This window comes from Malaya genurostris, chromosome 1 (genome assembly GCF_030247185.1).
Source record: "Malaya genurostris strain Urasoe2022 chromosome 1, Malgen_1.1, whole genome shotgun sequence".
In the NCBI taxonomy this organism is placed as follows: domain Eukaryota; kingdom Metazoa; phylum Arthropoda; class Insecta; order Diptera; family Culicidae; genus Malaya; species Malaya genurostris.
Window position 1 is genome coordinate 103,731,280 of NC_080570.1, and position 14,360 is coordinate 103,745,639.

The following is a 14,360-nucleotide window of genomic DNA, read 5'->3' on the forward strand; positions in this document are numbered from 1 at the left end:
ATAATTTTCTTCGATTCTTAAAAGAATAACCGAAATCGGTTTGTTTTACCGTCTACTGATAAAAACTATCAATTATCAATTAGAGAAGATTTGAGGTCGATTTAGAAAACTTTTTGCGGTTTTTCGCCCTTTTCAGTGATGATATAAAATTTTTAACACACTTTACCCTACACTCAAAAAAATATACATTTTTTTGTTATGTGTCAACATCTATAATTTGCTGCAATAAAAGGAAGCAATTATTATTATTATTATTATATCGTTTATTAATACCCGGTTTTAACCAGAAAGCAATTCTTTTTCATTAGCCGTACACATAACATTCATGTGGACTACCGGACACATGTAGTATGATACCGATTTATACTTATTATTCAATGCGCTATTAAAAGCCATGCGATAAATCGTTTCTTCTGAATATACCATAAGATAACGACAATAAAGATTATTATTTAAATAACAATTTTGAAATGAATAACCTATATGAAACAACATTCCTGAAATCAATAGCGATAAATATACCGCGTAGTGAAGCGATTCATTATAATCATCATTATTTTTATGCAATATGAAGAATGTATAAGTTTCATTTAAAGAAATGATTGTATTTGATGATAATATTGGGATTTTATGATATTTTTTTAACAATGTTTTCGTTTTTAACAATAGTCATTGTCTTTGAGAAATAAATAGTTTCAATTTGAAACTCTTGTTCACCACTTCCGATATTTCTGTTACTGGAAAATGGTGACCAGTGTGTAGCCGTAGCTGGCTCATTTGATTATTAGCTTATTTGATCTACAGGGTAGAAGAACTAATTAGTTAAAAATTATTCGCCCTCCTTCAACTTTTCAAATCAGACCATTTTAGAATGCGACGGTATACAAATCGTCACCCTTTAGGATCGGATTTCATACTTGACCTGTAATAAATAATATTTACCAAACAGTATAGGTCAATGCATTGCTAGTACTTACTCAAAATCTAATTCAGAATTCATGGCGACGACGAATGTTAAAGTTCCTTTGATGAACCAGTTTGTAATAGCGATGTGACTAAATTCATAAAGTTTCACACATAACTTGCATGTTTCCAAGGACAATGGCAACAAATTATAGCTGGGCGCACATCATAGCTATGTGTAGCAATATATATTCTGCATTGTATGCATTCGGTATGTTTGAAAACGTATCTTTTGTTATTGCGGCACTCCACCTCTATGATATATTCTTATATATATTATAAAATTCGATCATCGATATCAATCTATTAAACAAAAACATGAAACAAAAGATAAGTAAGATAGGAAACTATGTGCATTCTGATTGTATTCTATATGGAGATGTTAGTGCAAAAATACGTTACATACACACATACGCACATCACACAGACATTTTGCGTACTCGACGAACTGAGCGAATGGTATATGACACTCGATCCTACGGGCCTCGGTTCAAAAGTCGGTTTTCACTGTGATTGCATAACCTTTCTATATGAGTCAAAAAACCCTACAGTACTAACGAGACCGAACCTTTCATTTCATTGTATTGTAAAATTCTCGGTTAATTTTTCAAAAGGGCGTATAAGCAAGTGACAGTTTCTCTTTGTCCACTTTCTCTTATATTAATTACCAAGCGGTTTCCATGTTTATCACTCAACTCTTTGCATGAAATGATACCCGAAACTTTCGACTTTCAAACAGAATAGTGATATCAAAGAAAATCTGTTTTAATCACATCACAATAATCGAAAGAGAGAGTGATTCAAGAGAAACTGTCACTTGCTTATACGCCCTTTTGAAAAATTACCCGAGAATTGTTTAGTTCATGTGTTGACAGAGACTGAGATCACAGGCAATTTACGGTACTGGTCTGCTCAGTTAACATATACACAATCAGTTTCTCTTTAATATAAGCCTTTCTTTCAACAATGTCAAAAAATAATCAAAATTAAATACTCTGAATGAAAGTAATAAGTGATAAAATATTCAAGGCAAAAGGCAAACCTCGTTTTGTTCTCTTTGGTAGGATGAATTTTGCCAGAAAAGCTCATCACGTTCACAGTTAGATAACATTCAGACGGTATCATGTCGGTCACGAATTCAAAAACAAACCATTATCCACGTACGCGGGTCAATTTTCGGACCAACAAAGAAAGTTGAAGAAATGTCTAATTTTGTGATATGAACCGTAAACAGCCACCTTATCTCAAAATATCATTTGCAGCCTATCGTCTCCATTTTTTCAACTCTACCCAAAGCCCCTACCACTGAAAAAAAAAAACAAGTTTAGAGTATGAATGTGTAAGAAAAGTTATATTAAAATGCAAATAATTTTGGCTATAAACACTAAAATGTATGGAGCCGGAATTTTATTGCGCGCAGCTCACACCGCCACGAGTTTCGAGTTATAGCGCCGCTCCTTTTGGCTTATTTGTCCATTTGTTTTTGGGCGAGCAAGTTCAGGTTAGTGCAAGCCAAAGAGCAACCGGCAGTAGTGAAGAATCAGAGCGAATAGCGTGCTGTGAATCAACGTAGAAAAATCTGTACAACTGAAATCAACCACCGCGTCGAACGTCCTTGTGCGGAATACGTTACAAGGGAAAACGATCGCGCCGCTAATCTAGCGACTTACCAATACGAGTTCACCCCCACTTGCGCGGGTGTCTTTAGGTTTGTGGGTATCAAAGAGATCCGCAATCGCATTACCGTTCGCCTGCTGAATTTTTAATTTGTTTGTTTTGTTTTTCTTCTCTTCCATTCATCGGTGTTCGCAGAGAATAACTTAAATCGGCTGAAGAAGTCCTCCAAGAAGCAGCAACAAGCTCACCATCAGCAGCAACCTATGTTCAATCCTTCCAAGCATCTGGATGTTTGGCTGGCCAACGCCATCCGCGGTCTAGAAAGTGGATCGAGTTTGGATCCATCCGAACAACTGGACAGTCCCACTCTGAAGACGAGTTTTACCGAACCGCTTTCGTTACCACCCAACTTGGTAAGTTTTTTTTTCATCGTTCTAATTCTGATTGAAGCACGTCAATGCTTTTGAGTGCAAAGTACACTCAAATAAAAATTCACGTTCGATTCACTTGAAAAATCACGTAGAATGGTTTCAAATGTCAAATTGATCATTTTACGTGACGAAAATGAATGTTATACGAACATCCCCTAAAATGAATATAGCCATCACATAAGGTTTACGTGAATTGACCAAACGTCAAACAATCTACGTGAATTTCCAGTGTGAAAAACTCGATTTTAAAAATGGCGAGCAGTGGCCCTCGAAGTGTAAGTAGTGTAAATATTTGCGAGAAAAGTTATTTAATTACAATTTTTTACTCCATCGACCGGACCATTCCAGTATGAAAGTTTCCATGTGTTCAACTGGACCGAGTGCCTGCGTGAGTCCGGAAGTTTACCCGCTCCTGCCGAATGCTTCAAACAGGCCGTCGGTATGAAGCTAGAGACACTGGAACCATGTAATGCGACTTCAACCTGCATCGGTAGTGTTGTGGGAGTTCTTGGATCTCGACTTCGGCTTCGGTTGGATGGCAGTGACAACATAAACGATTTCTGGAGGCTTGTCGATTTGAGATACCACGACGTTATTAGTTGCTTTTTAAGGCATTGGAATTATATGACAATTTTCTGAAATAAATGTTTTATATTTCATGGCATTTTTCATTTCATAGATTTATATCAAAATCTGGAATCTCCCTTTCGACTTCAACCAATATATAAAATTGTAGATAAATGTGATATGAACAGTACATTACATTTTACCTATGAAACACGTAACTTTTACTGGATTATGCATTAAACAGCTTTTAAATGTCAGTCCATTAAAACCTACGTGAAAAGTAGGGTGGAAAATATTCACATAACTTTTCACGTAACTATAATATGATTATTATTTTGAGTGTAGTTATTTAAATCCACACTCTCGAGAAGATATTGTGCAGGAAATCGATGTAGGATTGTGTTAAAATATCGAACTATTTTTTTGGAGCCAGCTAAGATATGTGTTGTGATCATAGCTTTCAGAATATTTATTCATTTTACACTTCCCATCATTATTTATTTCATTTAATCAGCTCAACTAATCAATAATCACAATTAAATTTAAAATCAATTGTAATTTATTTGCTATTTAACTATTGTCTATCATTGAAAAGCTTGAGGCGATCATAAATAAACCTGTTGTTTAAGTCTACCAGAAGATGAAACTTAGCTAGATAATGAATTATTATAATGGTCGATCACAAATGCCTTTTTTCAAAAATTATCCAAGAAGCTATATACATTTTAGTTCCAATAACATTTTCACGGTTGTCCTGATGAATTTTTCAAATGGTCAAGGTACATATGAAATTAGCATTACATTCATAGAATTTCTTGGCTTTACATCTTCCCAAGAATGACAATAATAAGCCACGCTCAGGAATCGTCCAAGAACATAATCAGATGCTCTTCAATCGAAGGGAGGTAAATAATTTGAAAATACTAGAAAAGGACGCTTCATGTTCCACGTAAAGGTTTTGTGGGAACATTATAAACGGCATAATGACATGGTGAACCTAATCCAATGTTATCATTGCCAGGGCTCATGATCATGGAACGAAAAATTGTCATATAGATATATGCTGCTCAAATTGTGGTAATTCCTTCGTATGACGTTCGTCCAAAGATTGGAACCACAGATACATGTTCATGCTATAATTGTGATGGACACTGAACATCCAATGATTGGAAATGTTCTGCGTGACAAAGTATTGAAATGCTCGTTCACCTGGATAACAACGATCCAGTTGGAAGTTAAATACGAAGTCAACAAACGGCAGGTACATTCTTCATGACATTTTTTTCAACCTGATTTGACATTTTCCTACAAAAGAAGCTGTTCCCAAAAAATTCGACTTCGTCTCTATTCAAAGCATTTCAAGTTTAGGTTTAAATTTAACTATGATTTCAAAGATCCATTTGACTGTTTTGAATTGATAATTTTCCTGCTTTAAGTTCACAAAATTCATATTGCTTTTTGGACCGAAGCTTTTGTAAAACCAAATATTTTTAATATGATAACTGAAATTTATGGTGGAGTAGTTATTTTTGAATAATTGCATAACTGATGCTAGTTTCCTCCTAACTAGAGCCCAGTACTTCTCTATTGGGTGAGATTCTGGACAGATTGTTTTTAGCATCAGTTTTACTTCTTGTACCGTATACCATTTCAGGACGGATTTTGCATAGTGACAAGAGGCCAAATCAGGCCAAACATGAGCTCGTGGCTGGTAGAAACAAAACTTTTTGAAGTCCCCTGAACCATGCCTTTGTCGATATTTCAGGAATAATTGAGTGCATCCACCGACCCAGATCATCTTTATCCCAAGAAGCTTGCCAGCTGGCAAGTGTTCTTTGACGAGACGCGCTATAGAATTCGTTGAAAACAATAGGTCTCTCATGAATTTCACCCTCAATACGTTTGACTAAAATATCGGCTATTTCATTGCCTGGAAAGGAGCAATGAGCCGGGACCCAAACTATTGTGATTTGATAATTATTATTCAAAATGTCGTTCAGGCATTGTTTCATTTTGCTCAAGAAAAACGGATCATGCTTTCTTGACAAGACGACCAGCTTTGTTTTCTTCGCAGAGAATTCGATACCCAGATGAACAGCCCAAACGGACAAGTATTGTCCAATACAAAAATATTATTAGGTATATTTACCAAAATTTTTAAGAGGAATTCAAGATTCAGTTTTTTTTTGTAAATTTTGTTCATAATAAATTTCCAACTAGTATGATAAAAAAATATATGTCATGAAGACTTGATTTTGTTTGTGAAAATTTTCCCAATAATAGAAATTCTCTGTATATGTACCAAACTTGAGATTCTTTGAACGGATAAATAATTTTATTCATCAATACATTGTTTCTGGTAATGATTGCAACATTTTGGTGAAGAAATATGTACATGTCTTCGCTTCAATTTTTGAGTTATATACAAACATGTGAAAAAAATGAAAAATTCATACACGGAAAGACCGAAATTAGCATTTTGGCGAAAAAATTAGTTGATTTTCTGATTTTAGTTAGTTATTTTTTGAGACAACTAAAAAAATCTTACTTTTGCTAATTTAGATTTTCTAATTCTAATTCTCCTAATAATAATAAAATATTTGTTGAAATGGCTATTTTTTTTAGTTGAATTCACCAATTAAACGTGCTGTCATTTCTTAGCTAAGGCACGCTTCATATCCATTCAACTAATTTTTTAGTTGAATGAGATAAATAAAACGTTGTTTTCAACCAACATAAATGGTTTAGTTGGTTTCTGCAATTAGCAGCTATATGGCGCTCGTTAACACCGTAATGACTACTAGATGGCACACCACTACCGAAAAAAAATTTCAGTAGCGGTTATCTTTTCTATATTTGCAGGTATAAATACGATGTTGTATTGGAGAAAAAGACATAAGCGAAACATAAACTTCTTTTTGAAAAATTTTACTTCTAAATCGCTGTTTTCTTCATTCGACTTCGCGAAATCGACTCTCTCACTGAAAACTTTGAGCACTCGGAAAACAAAAACCGAACACTAGTAGTACACCGGACGGCGTGGCCCGGAAGGTTGGAAGATACAAAAAACATCATTTGACATGTACAATTAGAGTGCAACATTCGAAACTCATTTCACTGTTCCGCGTAACAACATTATTACGCACAATCGCTCCAAATGCGCACAAATTCTGAATAAATCTACTTTCTACTAAGATTTTACGTCATTTTTACATATCGGTTTAGAAATTTATATAGGGATATATCGTAACACATGCGAAAAACATCTAAACAATTTGCGAGCAGTTTCAACAAGACTGTCCCTTTTAGCTTTTAATTGGATTGTTTTGCTTTCACACTGCTGTCCTTCAGTAATGACGGTGATAGATAAATAGAATCAAAGTTTCTGATTTTAATAACGAAATTAGTTGTCAATGAGAATTTCGTGTTGGATTGAAATATTGCTGGTTTGTGTCCAGAATATTCGCCAACTAAACACATTTTCTAAAAATAAGAGTTTTTTTCAGCACAGTAAATTCTAAATTTTAACTAATTTTATAGTTATTTTGGAAATTTTGTTGTTAAAATCAACTAATTCTAAAACAGTAATACGAATTAGGCGCAGAGCTAATTTCGGTCGTTCCGTGTATATATTCATAAATTCATCTATTTTTTAAGGTTTTCTTTTGATATTGCGAGAATGGTAGTTGGGCGGAAATTGTAGCTGGTATCACTAGCAATCGAATGATGTATAAAAATATATAGGTCATCGCTTTGAATTTCGAGATACTTACGATTACTGTAAAAAGTTTCACCTTTTCTGAGGTCATCTATCTATTTTTTTTTATTATAACTTTGGGTAAACAACCCTATTTTTCGGGGTTATCAGTGTATTTTATTTCTGAAAGTAGTACCTTTCCAATGGTGAACAAATTAAAAAAAACGGTTAACTAACAACAAAGTTATGACTCGGTAAAGTTGAAGTTTCAATATATTCTATACGACGTTTATGCCAAAGAAAAGAAAATAGGAAAGCAGATAGGGCATATTGGGCGCGCGAAAAAAACCTGGAACGGGAAAAATCAAATTTTCATTGGTTTTCCTTTACCAATCGTCTGCTACAAAGTTTTTGAATTAATCTAAGAACTTCACAAAATTTATTAAGATTCGTTGAAAAACAGCTGAACTATGACAGCTCGAAGTTACCGTTCCAACTTTTTTTCCAGGCTTGGTATTTGGAGTGTCAACAACTCATTCGCCAAGCGGTGCTAGAGTGCTCGAGAGTTTCTGATAGAAGACAAATTACGATATATCTCTGAAACATGATGATTCAAAACGTCGGTGATTTTGAAAAGAATTGTCAGGAGCTCAAAAATGATGAGATAATAATGCAATAAAATATTAAAAATTCTTGTGACTTAAGATCATGCAGATTTAGTAAGACGGTTTCTTTGGAAAAGTACATTGAAGTACTAAGACCTATTAGATGATTGATAAACTGTTTCTCATGCTGTATCTCAGGCAGCGCTAGTGAGCATATGAAGTTCTAAGCTCTTATAATCAGGAACGAGAATTGTTTTGGAGTGTGATGTCTTTGACACTGCTTGTGACCAGTGGCGTCGCGTGACGAAATTTACGGGTTGTGCACTGAGCATGTGGTATGATATCAGATGGAATAGTTCGTTGTAAGCAAAGGCTAAAGATTCGCTTGTATTTTTCATTAAAATGAAAGATAGGATTTTTTTATTAAACTAAGACAGCAATTTGTTTTCAACTGCCATAAGCATAAGCCGCAGAAGCCTCTCTAGAAGGTGCGTATCCAAGTTCGGTGAGGACGAGACGCCACTGTGGTAGACAAATTGAAAATTTATTTTCTAGGTGGCTCCAATAAACCATTAAAGTATTGTCATGAATTAGCTTCAGATTCTGAGGCATTCAATGTAGTAATATTTCGAATTTCGTAAACAAGGAATTTTTTCATACTGACTTTTTTCGACTACCTTGAAAAGGGAAAAACCTATCAACAGTGACTATTATATAGCGTTATTAGAGCGTTTGAAGGACGAAATTTCAAAAAACGGCCTCATTTGAAGAAGAAAAAAGTTTTGTTTCATCAAGACAATGCACCGTGTCACAAGTCGATGAAAACCATGCTGAAATTGAACGAATTAGGCTTCGAATTGCTCGCTCATCCACCGTATTCTCCAGATTTGGCCCCCAGTGACTTTTTCCTGTTCTCAGACCTCAAGAGAATGCTCGCTGGTAAAAAATTTAGAAGCAATGAAGAGGTAATCGCTGAAACTGAGGCCTATTTTGAGGCAAAAGACAAATCGTACTACAAAAATGGTATCGAAAAGTTGGAAGATCGCTATAATCGCTGTATCGCCTCTGATGGCAATTATGTTGAATAATAAAAACGAATTTTGGCAAAAAAATGTGTGTTTCTATTAAACGATACGAACTTTTCAGCCGAACTGTTACAGCGGAAGGAAACCAGTGCTACTAGATTTGCCACAATGGTTATTTCATTAGTATTTAACAAACTCTTTCTGGTAATATTCGAAGCCGAAATAGTTTTATTGAAATATTAATATCACAAATATAATTAAACTAATATCACGGATACCATAAAAAATACTTGTTGATGATAATTTGAAAAAGAAAAACAATTTTGTTTTGTAACATTATGGGAAAACCTGGCAACTTTGCAAAACCAAATAAGATGAAAACAAAGCGGAATCAATTGAACTAAGTGAAAAACTTTCATCTCATATTTTTGAAGACTTTTATTGCTTGTCGGGTAGTTTTTGAAGTTTTTAGTCGTTAATTAATTAAGTGGCAAGTGAACATTACTAATTATGAAGTCATCCAGCATTCAACAGTAGTGTAATTGTGCGAAACAGTGATCATGTTTTGAGACGAATCGTTTAGTAGATATTCAGAAACATGACGAACTGTAAATCTTAAGACGAAAATGTGTCCTAAATCGAAAAGTGAGTTTGTTTTAAATGAAAAAACGATCACCGAAGAATTTAATACCATCTCCTCCAATGGAAAAGTGTGACAATAGCTTAAATATTCAATTTGAAACATTTCACAGTTTGATTCAGGTACGTTGTAAGATATTATTCATGTTCAAAGTAATGAGGTGAAGGGATGAGATGGAAATAGGAGCTCAGATGAAATAGGGAGCCCTTACCCTAATTAAAAATTCTCAGTATCTCGGAGTATTATTGTAAACAACAGACTTGTTCGTGAAATAATACGAAGTTCTTCGCAATAAGAAATTCTATAAACCTTCTCTTCTACGATATACTATGAACACATTTGTGTGAATGTGAATGATAGTTTACATCATTAAACGTAATTATGTATTTCGCACTGTAAGATCTTACATATGCTTGGATATGCGATGTGACTCAGTCATCTGTACGATAAAAGAAGAATGCATTCGTCTGAAATCGAGTTTAACAACAGCTAAGATATGGTTGAGAGTAGAAAAACTCGGTCAACGATCCATAAGTTTCAGGTTCGAGCCACGATCTGTAAAAACTCGTCGTTATTTTTTGCTTATTAGTAGGATGTATGATTAGAATCGCATAGACACTTGAATAAACTCTCAAAAAATAATACATTGCAAAAAAATCACTAAAGCTGATAAACTGAATCACATTAAATGCTTTACTACATAACACATGGATCAATAAGTCCCGAGACAAAAGCAGAGATGGCGTTCGTAGTAAACCAGTAATCACGTCTTTCTAGAGTACTAACCTTTGCTTGAAACGGGTCAAAATTTTAAGTCGATCCGACCAGAAACAGCTGAGTTATCGAGGTTGGAGTAAAGTCGTTTTGTAGTTTGTTTAAAAAATGGAAAAAACGAGTTTCGTGTTTTGATAAAACATTGTTTTCTAATGGGTAAAAACACCGTGCAAGCGAAACAATGAATTGAAAAATGTTATCCGGACTCTTGTCCATCAAAAGCAACGATTTGTCGGTGGTTCGCAGAGTTTAAACGTGGTCGTACCGACACAAATGACGCGGAACGCTTGGGTGGACCTGTGGAAGCCGTTACACCGGAAAATGTGAGTGAAGTGACAAAAATTATAATGAAAGATCGTAAAGTGAAGCTCCGTGAGATTGCTGAGATGACACAGATATCATATGGAAGTGTATTTACTATCCTTCATGAAAAATTGAGCATGAAAAAGGTTTTTTCCAAGTGGGTGCCGCGATTGCTGCAATGCACCCTGCCACAAGTAGATGAAATCAATGAGATTTTGAACGAATTGGGCTTTGATCTGCTTCCCCACCCCCTATACTCGCCAGATTGAGCCCCCAGTGACTACTGGCTCTTTGCTGATCTTAAAAAAATGCTCCAGGGAAAAAGATTTGGCTCAAATGAGGAGGTCATCGCTGAACCTGAAGCTTATTTTGAAGCGAAAGATAAATTTTTTTATAAACATGGTATTGAAAAATTGGAAAAACGTTGGAACCATTGTATCACCCTAAAAGGTTGATGAATAAAAAAAATTGCAAAAAAAATGTTGTTTTCATTGTTAGTCTCGGGACTTATTGATCCATGTGTTATGCCATATTTGCAGTATGTTCTGCGATTCATTTATAACATATAACGGAACTCATAATGCGATCATAGCTTGCGATATAGGTACGAAATGGTTTTCTGGGTAGTCAAATAGGGTTCGCAGTTCAATGAATAAAAAGCTGGTCTTACAGACCAGTTGTCGCTTGTTCGTGCCCTGATCTTTAAGGATTTTTACTGTCGGTAGGAACGTAGCACCAGCCATGCAATGATTCTGTATGCTAAGAATCGGCTGCGAAGTCTTGAACAGAATGTCAAATTTTGCTGGAGAAATTGCTTAGTCCAGTGACCGACTACGCAACAAAAAGTTCTACGCAATTTTATACAAGCTTATCTTTCAAACATAAATACTTGTCTTCTGGTGAACAAGTTTTTCCTGAAAATCCACATTCCACTAGTTTAGAGACCAAATTGCATGAATCGCGATCGATATAATTAATGCAAAGTTATGTTCATTATCTTAATCTCCTCTTATTATGGATTACTGGCGAGTCGATCTTTAATTGCTTGCTATTTAAAAGAAGAGAAAGAGTTCATGAGTATATAATCACTTCAAGGACTTATAGGTTTTAAAGAATTAATGATGAACATTTTCAAATTCAAATGTCTCACAACAATGTCGTTCTGTTTTGCAATATGATTATAAATATATCCGGTTCACATTAGTTTCATAATCAAAGGTGATCTATTGCGACCTGATTTTATGCCTGATCGAAAATGCTGATGGAATGCAAAATACTTGGACTTGAATAGCTATTTCAAGATCATCGCATACATTTAGCGTGCTTCGAAAATCTCGCGGAATCCGCCCACAAGTCAACTCCACTCCTTTTTAACCGAACATCGACTTATGTCATCGTCAACCGAAACCGCAATGTAATATATTCTTCAAATTATTCACAGAACTACCTCGACAGTGTGAACGTATCCTCGTCAGCATCGGGGCTTTTTTCGCCAACTCAGCAACTGCAGTATCAGCAGCAACCGTCGTCAGTGCCGGCCTTTATCCAACAGCAGCAATTCCTGCAACATCAGTATCGCTTTGGCGGCAATTTCGTGTCGGCTACCAACGACGGGAGTGAATTCGCTAGTCTACCGCCAAGAATAAACAACCAGAGCAACCCGACCCTGCCGTCTAGCCATTTCAGTCGAAGATTCCAATTACAACAGCAGAAATCTAGCTCGTCGTTTCAGGATTTTGCGAACTCGCAGCGTATGTAAGTATGACTTGATTTAGATCCCCATCCAGTCGTAGTTGGTTCATGAGTGATTGAAGATGTCTCCAAAAGTTACCACGTTTTTAAAAGTTAATTTCCGTTGTACAGTATTTGAAGTAAAGTGTTGCAAAAGCTGCATAAAAAGCAAGCCCTGCGTTAAAATCAAAAGTTCCGGGAGGGAAAACTAAATCCACCGGAATAATGTCGTCATAATAGTGGCAGTTCCAATTTTTTTGTTATGCACTCGTTTGAAAACTGGCTCAAATAACACTACTGCTACTCTGTCGCAGGGGCCAAGAAAAGTCCGAAAATAACGGATATCTCAGCATGAAATCATGAAACACATGGAAATCGTCGATTATAAAGCTTACGCGAACGCAACTTGCGTTTACGTGAGCCAACTGTGGCAAATGAACTCACCGAAAATTGAATGATAGCAGAAGTTTACGAGTCCATCGGAAAACAGTACCAACGTTGAACCGGCGCTTGCGCTGCTTTGCGATCGATCATTGCCATTGCGGTAGTGCATGCGAACGGCAGTGTTTTTCTTCGTTTTGCCGGAATTCGTTAGGCGGGTATGTTTGATCAGTAGCAACGACTTACGCAGTGTTTAGAAAAATGCGCAGTGAAATCCAATAATTCGTGACCGATACAAGTTATCATCCGTCGTTGATTGGTGCGTGCATAATAGCAGGCGGAAAGTGTTTGTAAGATAATGCAAAAGTTGTGTACGAACGAGAACGAATAAACAACAACACATCAGCGGCGGTGCGACCAAGCTCGGTTCAGCTTATGAAACAGTAAAGTTAATAACAAGGAGCTTTCGGTTTGCTAGTCAATCTCGTTCGGTTGCGCAGTTGCGGGGTTCTTTGTGCATAACACGTTGTTTTTTTTTCGAGAGCTTGAGTGGTTTTGTGATGGTAAAACGGCATATTAAAAACATACGGTAAGCGTTAATTATCAAGAATTGTTCCCTTTAGTAGAATGCTCCCTTCACTATTTGTGTGGGGTGATCATTCCGATTCATGACCAATGACTGTGTGCAATTGTGATCGAGCTGATTTTGTTGTTTGAACTATGAGTTGTAGTTTTATTATGCAAGGTCGTGGACACGAATTAGCAGTGCAAAATCAAAGCACAGTGAACTAATCTGTCTGCAGAAGAGAACGTTGATTGTTAATTGGATTAATTAAGTCAAACCGAACCAACTAACTTTTTTTTAATCTCTTTTATCGATTTCACGATGAAAGATAATCAAATAAATTGTTGACTTTTCGGTAAGTCTTGATTCTTGAGACGCCGTTTTTCAGTTCTTCGGTATACCCTTCATACGCGCGTTCTTCTCGATTGCACGCATTATACACACCCAGCGAATGCGAAGTCTATCCTCAAATCAACGACTTACCATCATGTAAACCATCCTATCGGAAATCCACGTAACTTCGGAAATCAGCGTATAAAAAAGATTGTTTCATGCCAAATATTTAGGAATGCATAAAACGTCCAGATTCTTCGGGAATCCGCGTAGAGTACCGCTCTCGAAAAAAAAAATTTGGAAACAAAACGTCTTTGGGACGAGAATTTGAGACCGCCTAACTTCGGAAATCCACGTAGAAAAACCGCAAAATTAAAAAAAAATATACCAAATGTCTTAGGAATGCATGAAACGTTGTGATATAATGTAATCTCAAAAAAAAAAAAAAATCGGCAGGGACTCCCGAAATCGAGTGTCAGAGAATTGACTTAAAACAAAATCGGGATTACACCAGCTCTCAACGTTTCTTGCATTTCTAAGACAAAACAAGAAAACCGGACTTAAAATTCGCTTAAAAGTGTGATTAATCCACCTAGCAGTGAGATGATACCTTTTTTATCATCCGCATGTGTTTTTTGCATGAATATTCTTCGGTGTTTAAGTTCTCATGACTTTATTTTAATGACCATCGTTTTAAGACGCAGTTTGAGATTTCAGTCATTTCGACA

General features: G+C 35.8%; 1 protein-coding gene across 11 annotated transcripts in view; it reads left to right on the plus strand.

Annotated features, from left to right (window-relative positions):
* Positions 1-14,360, plus strand: part of LOC131425300 (putative uncharacterized protein DDB_G0286901) — a 77,922-nt gene that overhangs the window by 13,158 nt on the left and 50,404 nt on the right. For 10 of the 11 annotated variants that reach the window (XM_058587077.1, XM_058587078.1, XM_058587084.1 and 7 more), the window contains 2 exons: positions 2,776-2,993; positions 12,064-12,377. In XM_058587077.1, the coding sequence (XP_058443060.1) occupies positions 2,776-2,993; positions 12,064-12,377 (532 nt within the window). Of the gene's footprint in view, positions 1-2,160; positions 2,676-2,775; positions 2,994-12,063; positions 12,378-14,360 lie in introns of those variants that run through there. The other variant, XM_058587086.1, reaches the window with a different exon arrangement.